The 13,096-nt window shown below is 45.8% G+C and overlaps 1 protein-coding gene across 4 annotated transcripts in view; it reads left to right on the forward strand.

Annotated features, from left to right (window-relative positions):
- The window catches only part of LOC132823136 (janus kinase and microtubule-interacting protein 2-like), a 135,719-nt gene that overhangs the window by 70,037 nt on the left and 52,586 nt on the right, over window positions 1-13,096 (forward strand). For all 4 annotated transcript variants that reach the window (XM_060836682.1, XM_060836683.1, XM_060836684.1 and 1 more), the window contains 2 exons: window positions 1,773-1,871; window positions 5,680-5,778. In XM_060836682.1, the coding sequence (XP_060692665.1) occupies window positions 1,773-1,871; window positions 5,680-5,778 (198 nt within the window). The remainder of the gene's footprint in view (window positions 1-1,772; window positions 1,872-5,679; window positions 5,779-13,096) is intronic.

Genomic DNA, 13,096 nt, shown 5'->3' on the forward strand with positions numbered 1-13,096 from the left:
ACAGAAATTGCTGGAAAAGCTCAGCAGGTCTGGCAGCATCTGTGGGGAGAAATCAGAGTTAACGTTTCCGGTTCTGAGGAAGGGCCACTTGAACCAAAACGCAACTCTGATTTCTCTCCACAGATGCTGCCAGACCTGATGACAAGTTTTTACTTTGATTGAAGCAGTTGGATTTAGCAAATATGTAAAAAAGAAAGATTTAGCCTGTACGTAAAAGTCAGGCTATTTCCCCTCATATTAAGTAATCTTGTGTTTTCAGTCCAATCCCTTCACGGAACCATTGAGGAACCCTTGCAGTGTATAACTATTTCATGGAAGTTTTATTGTTTTCTTTGGTGTGAATATGTTGATGTGCGTTTTGTTCCTGGTGTGTGGAAGAGCCTATGTCCCAGTCACTTCCTGGACACTGGAGATCTGGCTTTTGAGGTCCAAGCAGCCCATGTAATGATACGGTTGGGTTCTATCCCGTTGGCGTGGTGTGGACCTGGAAGGCGATAAAGCTTTGCTTTTCGAAGTCTCACCTCAGTGGCAAACACATCCTGAATCAGAGCATCAAGAGTAAACAGAACCAACAGTTTGATAGTCATTCAGATGAATGGAACGTTAAGACTTTCTGCTGTTCATTTGCCATCCGTTAAAAGAAACGAAATTTGAATCTGATGATGAAAACCTGAGTTAAAAAGTTTGATTGATGAAGAACATAGTGACTCTAAACTGACTCTACTCTTTATCATTTCATTTGTAACTGCAGTACAATGAATTAATAATTGTTGTTAATAACCGAACTACAGTAGATCCTTGTACCTGTGGGGAATACGTTTCAAGACCAACCATGGAAGCCCAAAGGTGCGGATTGGAGTGGACCCATTCATTTAAATGGGAAATGTACCTTCCCAGCAACCTCCTGGTCTCTGGTTCTGGAACATTCCCTTTTACATGTTTGGGCCACGGTAAGCCGCAGGTAATTGAAACTGCAGGCAACAGGACCCGCGGATACGGGGATCGCCCTGTATTTACTAATGTCCTTTAGCGAGGATATTTACTGTCCTGTCCTGGTCTGGCCTACATGTGACCCATTGCTAACTGTCCGCTGGGCAATTAAGGATGGGAATGAGTGCTGACCTAGCCAGCAAGGCCCATATCCCAAGAATAAGTGAAAAAGATTTGAATAAAGGGAGGTAGCAGGCTCATGACTACTCAGGTAGAATATTCTTTCTTACACGTGGCCCCTTGAACATGGAACATGTGGTCCGTAAACAGAAATATTTGGAAGGCCTTGTGTGTGGGAGAGTGATGTACTCTTTGTTGCGTTCCAGGGAAGAGCAGAAATGTTATTGCAGAAATGAAATGCTCTGCCTGCTGCTTCATAAATTATAGGTTCAGCAAAGCCATTCCTTGATTCATTACTATTGCCATGAGATTAATTTTGAGTTAGATTCCGAACAAAGCCATCTATTTCATCAGCAGAAATTGCTGGAAAAACATTTTCATGTTTTGTAAAGGTTGGCTGTTAGCTTTTAAAGCTATATCAATACACAATTGTTGAAGGAATGTGGTATTCAACACAAGATGCAAACCAAACAGACTTCTTTTTCATCACATTTGTTTTGTGATTTGTATTGTGACAGAGTCTGACTTGTTAACGTTAAGTACACAAGGGAAAGCTTCTTGAAAGCTGCCCGTGTGCACGACAGTGCCTCTCTCTCACTAACAAGTGGGAAGAGATCAGCTCCAGTGAGTTACACTGAAAGTTTCACCATCATTTCTTCCAGATTGAGAAACGGGATGCCGAGGTAGCCCAGCTGCAGCAAGAAGTTCAGGACTCTCGGGATCAGAATGAGTTGTTAGAATTCCGCATCCTGGAACTCGAGGTGAAATGACATTGCGTTTGAATGTTGTGTGGAACAATGATCCAATTTTTATAGACTCATAGAGAACTATGACACAGAAACAGACCCTTCGGTCCAACTCGTCCATGCCGACCAGATATCCTAACCTAATCTGGTCACATTTGCCAGCACCCAGCCCATATCCCTCCGAACCCTTCCTATTCATAAACCCATCCTGATACCTTTTAAATATTGTAATTGTACCAGCCTCCACCACTTCCTCCAGCAGCTCATTCCATACACGTACCACCCTCTGTGTGAAAAGGTTGCCCCTTATGTCTCTTATTTATTTCTCCTCTCACCCTAAATCAAGCTCTCTAGTTCTGGTTTCCTCTAACCCTGGGAAAAGACTTTGCCCATTTACCCTATCCATGCCCCTTATGATTTGATAAACCTCTATCATGTCACCCCTCAGCCTCCGACACTCCAGGGAAAATAGCCCCCTCCTCTCCCTATAGCTCAAATCCACCAATCCTGGCAACAAATTTGTAAATCTTTTCTGAACACTTTACAATTTGAGAGATTTTTACTATTCATATTTCAGGGGAGGAATTACCTCGTGTAAATTGGGTTTTTGCTGGTTGACAGGCCAAAGCTAAAACAAACCAAGAACATTAAGAACAGAGGGAGTCCTCCCCTCCCACACACTCCTTTATTGCAGCTGTGTTGATGCTAATCCAAACCTCAAGATGGTTAGCAGATGAACAGAGGATAGCTTTGTGTGGTGAGGTGGAAGTGGGATGGGAAAAGATGATGCTTCAGGGTTTCTTCTGAATTTAACTTGATAGAGAATGGCAGCATTGCTTTACAGCCACAGTAAGGAAAGGATCATTCAGCTGATCCCACTCAATTGTGTTGCTTTGTCTATCAATAGATAAACACCCTCAACCCAAGCTGAGAGCGTTTGATCTCACTGAGTCCCTACAGTGCGGAAAGAGGCAATTCGGCCCATCAAGTCCACACCGACCCCCAACACAGACCCCTATCGTATCCCTATAACCCTGCATTTCCCATGGCTAATCCACTTAACCTATACATTGCTGGATGCTATTGATGATTTAATATGGCCAATCCACTTAGCCTGCACATTTTTGGATTGTGGGAGGAAACCAGAGCACCCGGAGGACACCCGCTAGACACTGGGACAACGTGCAAACTCCACACAGTCACCCGAGGCTAGAATTGAACCTGGGTCCATGGCACTGTGAGGCAACGGTCCTAACCACTGAGCCACCGTGCTGCCCCTTAGAAAAGATGCAAGTTCAAAAAACTAGCACTGACTAACTTGGTAGAGTGTCAGTCAGATTGATGAGGTTATACAAAGGATGTTGAGGCTTTGGAAAGGATGCAAAAAAGATGTTGCCTGGAGAGGTTGAACAAACTTTCACTTGAACATTGGAGGCTGAGGGGGGACCTGATAGAAGTGTACAAAATTACAAGAGGTAAGGATAAGGTATATATTCCAATCTTTTTCGCAGGTTGAAATATCAAATACTGGGGAGCCTAGGTTTGAGGTAAGAGGGATAAGTTTAAAGGAGATGTGTCAGGGAAGTTTTTTTTGGACAGAGGGTGGTGGGTGCCTGGAACCCACTACCGGGGAGGGGGTAGAAGAAGACATGTTAGCAGTGTTTAAGAGGCACTTGAACAGGAGAGAATAGAGAGATACAACCCATGCACAAGCAGATGGGATTAGTTTAGAGTGGTGTCGTGGTTGAAATAGACAGGGTGTGCCTGTCCTTCAGCACAGGCCGAAGGATCTGTTCCTGTGCTGTACTGTTATATCTTCTAAAAGCATGGAGTACAATGGTGCACACATGTCCAGCGTCAGAGAGATGTAATCAGCTTAGGGGATTGACCTACACTCCATTCGCTTGCCAGTCTGAGATGCATGGAGCAGATGGAGACTACAGTAGACCTTCTGCCAGTGGGAGTAACTGGATAGAGTGATGCCTGACTGTAGTTGGCCACTGGAGACATTAACAACAATGGGATGGGACAGTGTAACTACCTTATCCACTGGGCTCTGGATTAGAGTGGTGCTGGAAAAGCACCGCAGTTCAGACAGCATCCGAGGAGCAAAATACTGTTACCTTATCCGCTGGGTGTCTCACCAGGCAGGTTTAAAATAAAAGTGCAGGGAGAGGCAGACTTCATTATATAGTTCAAGGGAGCAAGGTGAACATTTTCAATGACAATCAGCAGAACGTCGAGGGGTGGATTTTCAACTGGGTCAGGATCAAGATTGGAGGAAGGCCTCCACACAATTTTGAGCTGCCAACATTCATGCCAGTTCCGCGCCACTCTGGCACCTGAACCTTTTTGAATAAGAGAAGCTCAGAGAGCTGTCAACTTGGGGCAAGTCATGCCCATTTCAGGGCCTACTAAGAGAGGCAGCTCATGTTGACCTTGACCACACCCAGACTGGGGTAGGCTCAGGGCGGAAAGTAAGAGGCACGTATTTTGAAAACTCAAGCGTGCCATTGGTTGTTTTGCAGGGTCACCTCATCTCCTATTGTCACATTCTCATGCAAAGCTTCCTGATGAAGGGGCTTATGCCCAAAATGTTGACTCTCCTGCTCCTCAGATGCTGCCTGACCAGCTGTGCTTTTCCAGCACCACACTCTTGGACTCTGATCTCCAGCATCTGCAGTCCTCACTTTTTTCGATATTGTATGGTCCAAATGTAGAAATATGCCTAAAATTAGCTAATCTGATAACAATAACATTGTTGTTTTTGAATTATACTCCATTCACTTCCCAGTCTGAGATGCATGAAACAGATGGAGGCTGTATTAAACCTTCATTAGAAGAATTATTACAGTTTTTTAAAAAAAAATTCACATTACTGGCAAACTGCTTCGAGTATTTTATTTAAATGCAAATTCTTTTTTTCCCCCCTCCCTTGACACATTGTGTTCGTGGCTGGCCTGATTTATTTGGCAGTAATGATAGCATTTGTGTGCGATGTACACTAGCTGTAAACGTGGATGGTCAGTGATGTAGGGGTCAGTTAACTCACTTGGTTAAATGGCTAAAGTGTGGTGCATAATGAAGATGACACTAAGTGTTCAATCCTTGCTCTGGCTGGGGTGGTCTACCTGTTTGCCATGTCCACGTTTAATGTGGGGTGTTGCCCCCATAGCTACATTAACCACTTGGTCTGTTTGTCTCTCGAACAGAGATAGGTGCCAATGATCCCTTTGTGGATTGTAGCTAATTATGGTCAGTGACGTAAGTCACTTTTCACACCCACAACCTAATGTGAACTCAGACCAGAACAATGGGACTAAAGTCCTCACTGTTATGACAGTTCCAAACACCCTGAGTGAAATTAGAATGAGCTGTCGTCTTGAAATTGAACACAACTTCTCAATTTCCCTGGAAGCCATCAAATGGTTGTTAATGTAAGAATTGGCAATGTCATGCTGGAACTGGAGAGGTTGCCTTATTAACATGGGATTTGTTTCTTCCTGTAACGTCATCCAAGAGTATTAAGAACGCTTGCATTTTTGTAGCCTCCACATGATTCTCAGAAGCAACTGTTGGTGTGCAGCGAATTGTTTCGAAGTGCATACGTTGTTTTGACCTGGGTTTATTCCGCATTTAACCTGTACCTTTGCTGTACTACGGGGCTCCGCAAAAATGTTTCTCCCTGGCCCCTCTGGTGACAGGCCACACCTTAATGGCCATATAAATAAATCCACCCGAAGCACGAACCTACATGTTGGGGATTAATGTGGAGCAATATGGTTGGATGGTCCGTTTGTAATTGGCCTTTTTCTGTTCACAGGAGAGGGAGAGAAGATCCCCGGCCTTTAACCTCCAGATTACTCCTTTCTCAGATGGTGTGAGTGCCCTTCAGATCTACTGTATGCAAGAAGGTGTTAAGGTACATGTTAAAATACTTCCCAGTCTAATTCTGTTTGAAAAATGTTATGGGTTGGAATCTTTCAGAAGCCTGAACGACCCGGACTGTAGTAAGCTCTGTGGTAGACTTAGGTAAAAACAATGACTGTAGATGCTGGAAACCAGATTCTGGACTAGTGGTGCTGGAAGAGCACAGCAGGTCAGGCAGCATCCAGGGAGCAGTGAAATCAACGTTTCGGGGAAAAGCCCTTCATCAGGAAACTTCCTGATGAAGGGATTTTGCCCGAAACATCGATTTTGCTACTCCTTGGATGCTGCCTGAACTGCTGTGCTCTTCCAGCACCACTAATCCAGAATCTGTGGTAGACTTGCCTGTTGAAGCCTAACTTGACATAGAATCCCTGCAATATCTAAGCAGGCCATTTGGCCCGTCGAGTCCATGCCAATCTTCGAAAGAACCCTCCCTCTCTGGGCAAACCCCTTTCCCTATCTCTGCATTTCCCATGGCTAATCCACCTGGCTTACACATCTCGAGACGCTACAGAGCAATTTGGCATGGCCAATCCACATAACCTGCACATCTTTGGAGTATGTGAGGAAACCTACACAGGGAACCTGCACATCCAACCACCCATGGGGAGAATGTGCAAACTCCACCCAGACAGCCTCCCAAGGCTGGACTTGAACCTGTGTCCCCAGTGCTGTGAGGCAGAAATGCTAACCACTGTGCCTCCCCAACATTGGGAGCAACACATTGCATCCTTTGTGCATCTGCTGATGTCAAGACAAGTTTCTCACTAGGGTATCAGCCAGTTTTCAGTTAAGGGGGAATCATAGCTTGTTAAATGCTTTATTAACTCCACCGTTCACCTTATCACTGTTCAGCTTTCTCTCTTGTCAAATCTGCCAAACAAGCTAGGTGTTGAGAATTAGTGAATTTTGAGAAGATTTGTAGCTCAGGTTGAGGTCCTGAGAAAGAGAACAGGACATGGCACCACCAACACAAGAAATGGCATCAACATGGGAAATGATGTCACCAACTCAAGGAAACCCAAATGCATAAATAGAAAACGGGACATAAACACCAGCACTTTGCCAGAGGTTCACTGATGATATTGCCTAGTGTGGGAACGACACATCTAAAAACAAACCTTTTAGCTCCATGAGCAAACTTACATCCAGAACATTGAGAATTCTTGACATGGAAAGCAGAGCAGGTACCTGACAACTTCCACTCACCACTTGTACCGAAACATGACCAGGCTGGACAGCAGACACTTACATTTCAAGGCACGCTCAATGGGTATGGTCATCAAAGACACACAACCCATGTCCGTGGACATTGACATTGACGTGTGGTTTGCACAGTGCCAGGGACCTGGGTTCGATTCCACCCTTGAGCAAATGTGTGGAGTTTGCACATTCTCCCCATGTCTGCATGGGTTTGCTCCAGGTGCTCCGGCTTCCAGACATGTGGAGGTTAGATGGATTGTCCTAGCAAATGTGCCAGTATTGTCCAGGGATGTGAAAGGCTTGGTAGGTTAGCCATGGGAAATGCAGGGTCACAGGGATGGGATAGAGGGTTAGGTCTGAGTGGTATGATTAGATTCCCTAGTATGGAAACAGGCAATTTGGCCCAACAAGTCCACACCGACCCTCCAAAGAGGAACCCACCCAGACACATACCCCCACCCTATATTCATACCTGACTAATGCACCTAACCTACATACCCCTGACCACTATGGGCAATTTAGCATGGCCAATTCACCTGACCTGCGCATCTTTGAATTGTGGGCGGAAACCAGAACACCCAGAGGAAACCCATGCAGACACGGGGAGAATGTGCAAACTCCACACAGACAGACGCCCGAGGCTGGAATCGAACCTGGGTCTCTGGCGCTGTGAGGCAGCAGTGCTAACCGCTGAGACGCCATGCTGCCCTAGGATGCTCTTCGGAGGGTCAGTGTGGAATCAATGGGATGAATGGCCTGCCATCGCACTATCGGAATTGTATGATTTCATGTTTCAGCCTTTGAGAACCCTCATTACACGTCTCCGATCCACGTAAAACAGGATGCTTCTGCATTTCAATACAATGCCAGTATTCATCACTGTAATGCTGTATAACCCAGCTCATGGTCTGGACCAGGCTGCCTGTTTGCTTACTGTCAGAGTGCTCACTCACTGACTTTGAGTCCACCTGGCTGCCTACCACATACCAGCCTTGTATTTATTGCCTTTCCTCTTCACACTTGAGCCTCTTAGCAAGAGATAGCAGGCTCACGGTACTGCTGCATTATCTTGCTGCTGAACACAGTCACAAAGCCAGGATGTTAGCCATGGTTGACACCAGACCTCAGTCAAGTCAAGTCAAGTCAAGCCTTTGGTCAGGGGTTCCCAACACAATAACTGAAGAGCAGCCTCTACTAGCAGTCCAGGGGCTTGGGCATGGTCAGTCAGCACTTGAAGTGGTCAGGGTTGTGATGATCTCCATGTAACGGACCATATGTCAGACAGCCCATCATCCACTTTGACTCTCTCCGCCCTCTTGTGGGCTGTGTTCCTCCTGTAATATGACGGGGATAGACGTTTTATATTTGAGTCTATTTAAGACAGAGATGGGTAGGTTCTCAGGAATGAAAGGTTACGGGGAGAAGGTGGAAGAATGGGGTTGAGGAACTTATCAGTAATGATTCAATGGCAGAACAGTCTCGATGGGCCGAATGGCCTAATTTCTGCTCCTCTGTAGTCTTATGTTTTAAGGGAGATGACAGTGGGTGGAACAGCTTTAACGTTTGGTAAAGATGGGGGAAGTGTCCTGAGTGAGCGCGTAGGCAATGCAGAGGGTGTAAAGCATTCATGGCGTTGGGGGTTTGGGTAGATGGGGGTGAGTGGGAGAGACGTCACAGAAAAAAGTGAGAGTGCTTGAGCTTTAGATAGAAGCTGCTGAGATAGAATGAGTGTGAGTAATCAGAGAGGACGTGGTGGCACTGAAGCTGGCCGAGTGGAGAAGGGCATTGACCTTCTTCCTTCATTGCTTGGCGCTCCTCCGGCAGCTGGGTCTAGTTGTTTTACAGATGGCACTGGTGTCAGGGACAGCGGTCCATTCCAGGGCATCCCAGCAGGTGCTGAGTTGTTCTAGGAATGGTGTGCTAGGATGGGGGTGGAATAGGATGTCTGAGATACCATAGAACATAGAATATAGAACAATACAGCGCAAAACAGGCCATTCGGCCCTCGATGTTGCACCGACCTGTGAACTCTTCTCAGCTCGTCCCCCTATGCTATCCCAAAATCATCCATGTGCTAATCTAAGGATTGTTTAAATCTCCCTAATGTGGCTGAGTTGACTACATTAGCAGGTAGGGCATTCCACGCCCTTACCACTCTCTGTGTAAAGAGGGCAGTGTCGGTAGTTAATGAGACAAGTGTAAAATGTAATGAGAAATCTCGCTAGACCTTACGGTGAAAAACTTCCAAAGGCTTGCCGCAGCCACCAGTCAACCAAAGTAGCATTCGATTCAGAACATGTTTTCTCATGGCCAGAACTGGCAATACCTCATAGTCCTGGGTTACCAGGAGGCCCGTGTTCCAAAAATGAATGAAACAAAGGTCATTTGGAGGTAAGTGGTAGGTGCACTGATTAATATTTCGGTCAAAAAGTGTGGCACTGGAAAAGCGCAGCTGGTCAGGCAGCATCTGAGGAGCAGGAGAGTCGACATTTTGGGCATAAGCCCTTCATTAGGAATGCTGTTCCTGCTCTTCAGATGCTGCCTGACCTGTTGTGCTTTACCGACACCACATTTTTTTGACTCTGATCTCCAGCATCTGCAGTCTTCACTTTCTCCTGATTAGTATTTTAGTCCATTCTAAAAATAATTGCGCAGACCACTTGCAATCCGACTGCCGCAGTATCTCTGGGAAAAGGCGTCATCAATGTACAATTATGGAGCACACCAAAGTTTTCATTGGAGGCTAATTCATACGCGGTTTTGTATGTATAGCCCACGGCTTTCATTGCAAAAGCTGGAAAGCTGTGAATTGTGAAGATTATTCGTTTGGAGTGTTGTCATCCTGTTCCTAATGGGTTTTGAATCCAAATAGGCATATGGTACTAAACTGGCAGTGTGACCTGATAGAAGCCACAAAATGTTGCACCCTCATTTTTCTCAAATCAAAGCTGAATAAAAGGGCCCTGCACTTTATGGAAATCCATGTTGTTAAACGGCCTGTGAATGGTGGCTGTTAACACTAAATCGGAAAATTTTCTTGGCACCCGTCACCCTGATTAATTCAGAACTTGTTATTTTTGGAGGATGTTTGTCATCATTGTGGAAGTGTGGATTGGTGTGAAGGAATGTGCTGGCTTAAGTAGAGTTTACTTTTCAGTATTAACACTCGGGGGAGTAGATCATTTTGCAGGCTGAGAACACTTGCTGAAAACATGTGCACATTCTCCCTTCAATAATTCACTTAGCTTCATGGTTAATATCTCAGTCGTGGCGGCTGTACAGGATGTTGGTTAGGCCACTTTTGGAATACTGTGTTCACTTCTGGTCTCCCTGCTTTTGGAAGGATGTTGCGAAACTTGAAAGGGTTTAGAAAAGATTTACAAGGATGTTGCCAGGGTTGGAGGGTTTGAGCTACAGGGAGAGGCTGAATAGACTGGGGCTGTTTTTCCTGGAGTGTCGGAGACTGAGGGGTGACCTTATCGAGGTTTATAAAATCATGAGGGGCATGGTTAGGATAAATAGACAGGTCTTTTTCCTAGCATGGGGGAGTCCAGAACTAGAGGGCATAGGTTTAAGGTGAGAGGGGAAAAATTTAAAAGGAACCGAAGGGGCAACATTTTCATGCAGAGGGTGGTGCGTGCATGGAATGATCTGCCAAAGGAAGTAGTGGAGGCTGGTACAATTGCAGCATTTAAAAAGCATCTAGATGGGTATATGGATAGGGAGGGTTCGGAGGGATATGGGCCGGGTGCTGGCAGGTGGGACTAGGTTAGGCTAGGATTTCTGGTCAGCACGGACGAGTTGGGCCGAGGGTCTGTTTCCATGCTGTACATCTCTACGACTCTGTCAGTGTGTGAATGCTGTGGATTCTTTGTTCGCTCGGACTGTTTGGTAGCAGAGTTTTAGGTTCAAGAACAACTCCAGGAATTGAAGAAGTTATCTGGGAGACTCTGCATTGTCAATTCTTGCCAAGTTCTTGACTGCCTCTTCCAATGGTTCTGGGCGACATTAATATTCCCATGATGCTCAAAGAATAGCAGAGTTCCCAGCCAGTCAAACTGAACAGATGTAAATTGTCTAACCATTTATATCATTGTCATTTGGGGTGGCACAGTGGCTCACTAGTTAGCACTGCTGCCTCATAGTGCCAGAGACCCCAGTTCGATTCCAGTCTCGGTTGACTTTCTGTGTGGAAGTTTGCACATTCTCCCCATATCTGAGTTGGTTTCCTTCAGGTGCTCCAGTTTCCTGCCACACTCCAAAGAAATGAAGGTTAGGTGGATTGGCAATGCCACATTGCCACCAGGGAGGTGCAGGCTAGGTGGGTTAGCCATGGGAAATGCAGGGATATGGTAGCAAGATGGGTCTGTGTGGGATGCTCTTTGGAGGGTTGACGTGAAGTCGATGGGCTGAGTGGCCTGCTTCCACATTGTGGGGTTTCTATGAATGTTGCAACTACCTCCATAATTAAAGTTAGAGCACATTGAGGTAGTTCATAATTTAGGGATTGAATGGGAGTTGTAGTTAGTGTCTCTCAACCCCCTACTTTTTCATGTATGGTGGAGAATGGAGAGAACTGGAAATATTGAAAATAAAATTAATTTCAATTGCTTGGCCCATGTTACTCTGCAGTCAGTTCTGATGGAGACCAATTCTGGTGCTAACAGTCCCATTATTCCAAGGAGAAAACAAATCCTGTGTTGTCATCTGCACTGAAGGATTCTGTGATTCTGTCTGCTTGAACGTAGCCTGGATTTGAAATGAAACAAAAACTGAAATTGCTGGAGAAACTCCGCAGGTCTGGCAGCATTTGTGGAAAGGGAAAGTAGAGTTAATGTTTCAAGTCCTGCTTCAGAATTTTGTTTTATTCTGTTGTGGTGAAAGTCTGCTCTTGTACCTCATCATTGTGAATCCCATGAAGCAAAATGCACATTTTAGTGATTTGGTTTGGTGAGAGACTGGGACTATCATACATGTTGGAGGAGTCACATCAACATAGAATCCCTACAGTGTGGGAGTAGGCCATTCGGCCTCTTGAGTCCACACTGACCCTCTGAAGAGCATCCCACCCAATCTCTGTAAATCTGTCTTTCCCATGGCTAACCCACCCAACAATCCCTGGACTGTGGGAGGAAACCGGAGCAAACCTGTGCAGACCTGAGGAGAATGTGCAAATGCGACACCAAGGCTGGAATTGAACCTGGGTCCCTGGCACAGTTAGACGGCTGCGCTTATCACTGGGTCACCATGTCCAAGACAATTCGCCAACCCACCTCTAACTTCAGCTTTTTAGATTCACCAGTTTTCCAAATGCTTCTGAGGTGTTGGTGTGAGCACTGGAAAAGAACGCCTGGGAATATTGCTAATTTACTGATATAGTTTCTGGAGTCTTCGGGATTCCCTGTATCTGCCGACAACCTCAGCCCATCGAATTGAGTTCTCGGCCCCAGCCTTCAAAAGTGCTGAGCCCCCTTCGCATGGACGCAATTCTTCCGTCTGCCCTCTTGCTCGAGATATTTTCTTATCCACCCGTTCTGGAAAAGGTGGGTCTTGCACCTGGACCTCCTGCCTCAGGGATAAGGATACTACCACCGTAGCCCTCATCCTACTTGATGTACGCTGCAGACTGAAATCAGGACTGTAGGGTGTGAACAACTTAAAAGTGGTTCTGAATGATGATTTCCTTTGATTTCATTGGGCCTGCAGCACAGTAAGGAGACTAAAACTGTAGACAGTACTCTCGGTATGGCCTCATGCTGCAGCTGTATGAGGTGCTGGTGAGGCCACACCTGGAATACTGTGTCCAGTTTTAGTCTCCTTCCTTGAGAAAGGATGTTTTGGCGCTGGAGGGGGTGCAGAGGGGGTTCACTAGTTTGATTCTGGAGTTGAGAGGGTTGGCTTATGAGGAGAGATTGAGTAGACTGTGACAGTGCTCACTGGAATTTAGAAAAATGAGGGGGGTATCTTATAGAAACGTATCAAATGATGAAGGGACTAGATAAGATGGAAGCAAGGAGGTTGTTTCCACTGGAGGGTGAAACTAGAACTAGGGGGCATTGCCTCAAAATAAGGGGGAGCAGATGTGTTGAGGAGGAACTTCTTCACCC

This window comes from Hemiscyllium ocellatum, chromosome 16, assembly GCF_020745735.1.
Source record: "Hemiscyllium ocellatum isolate sHemOce1 chromosome 16, sHemOce1.pat.X.cur, whole genome shotgun sequence".
Taxonomy (NCBI): domain Eukaryota; kingdom Metazoa; phylum Chordata; class Chondrichthyes; order Orectolobiformes; family Hemiscylliidae; genus Hemiscyllium; species Hemiscyllium ocellatum.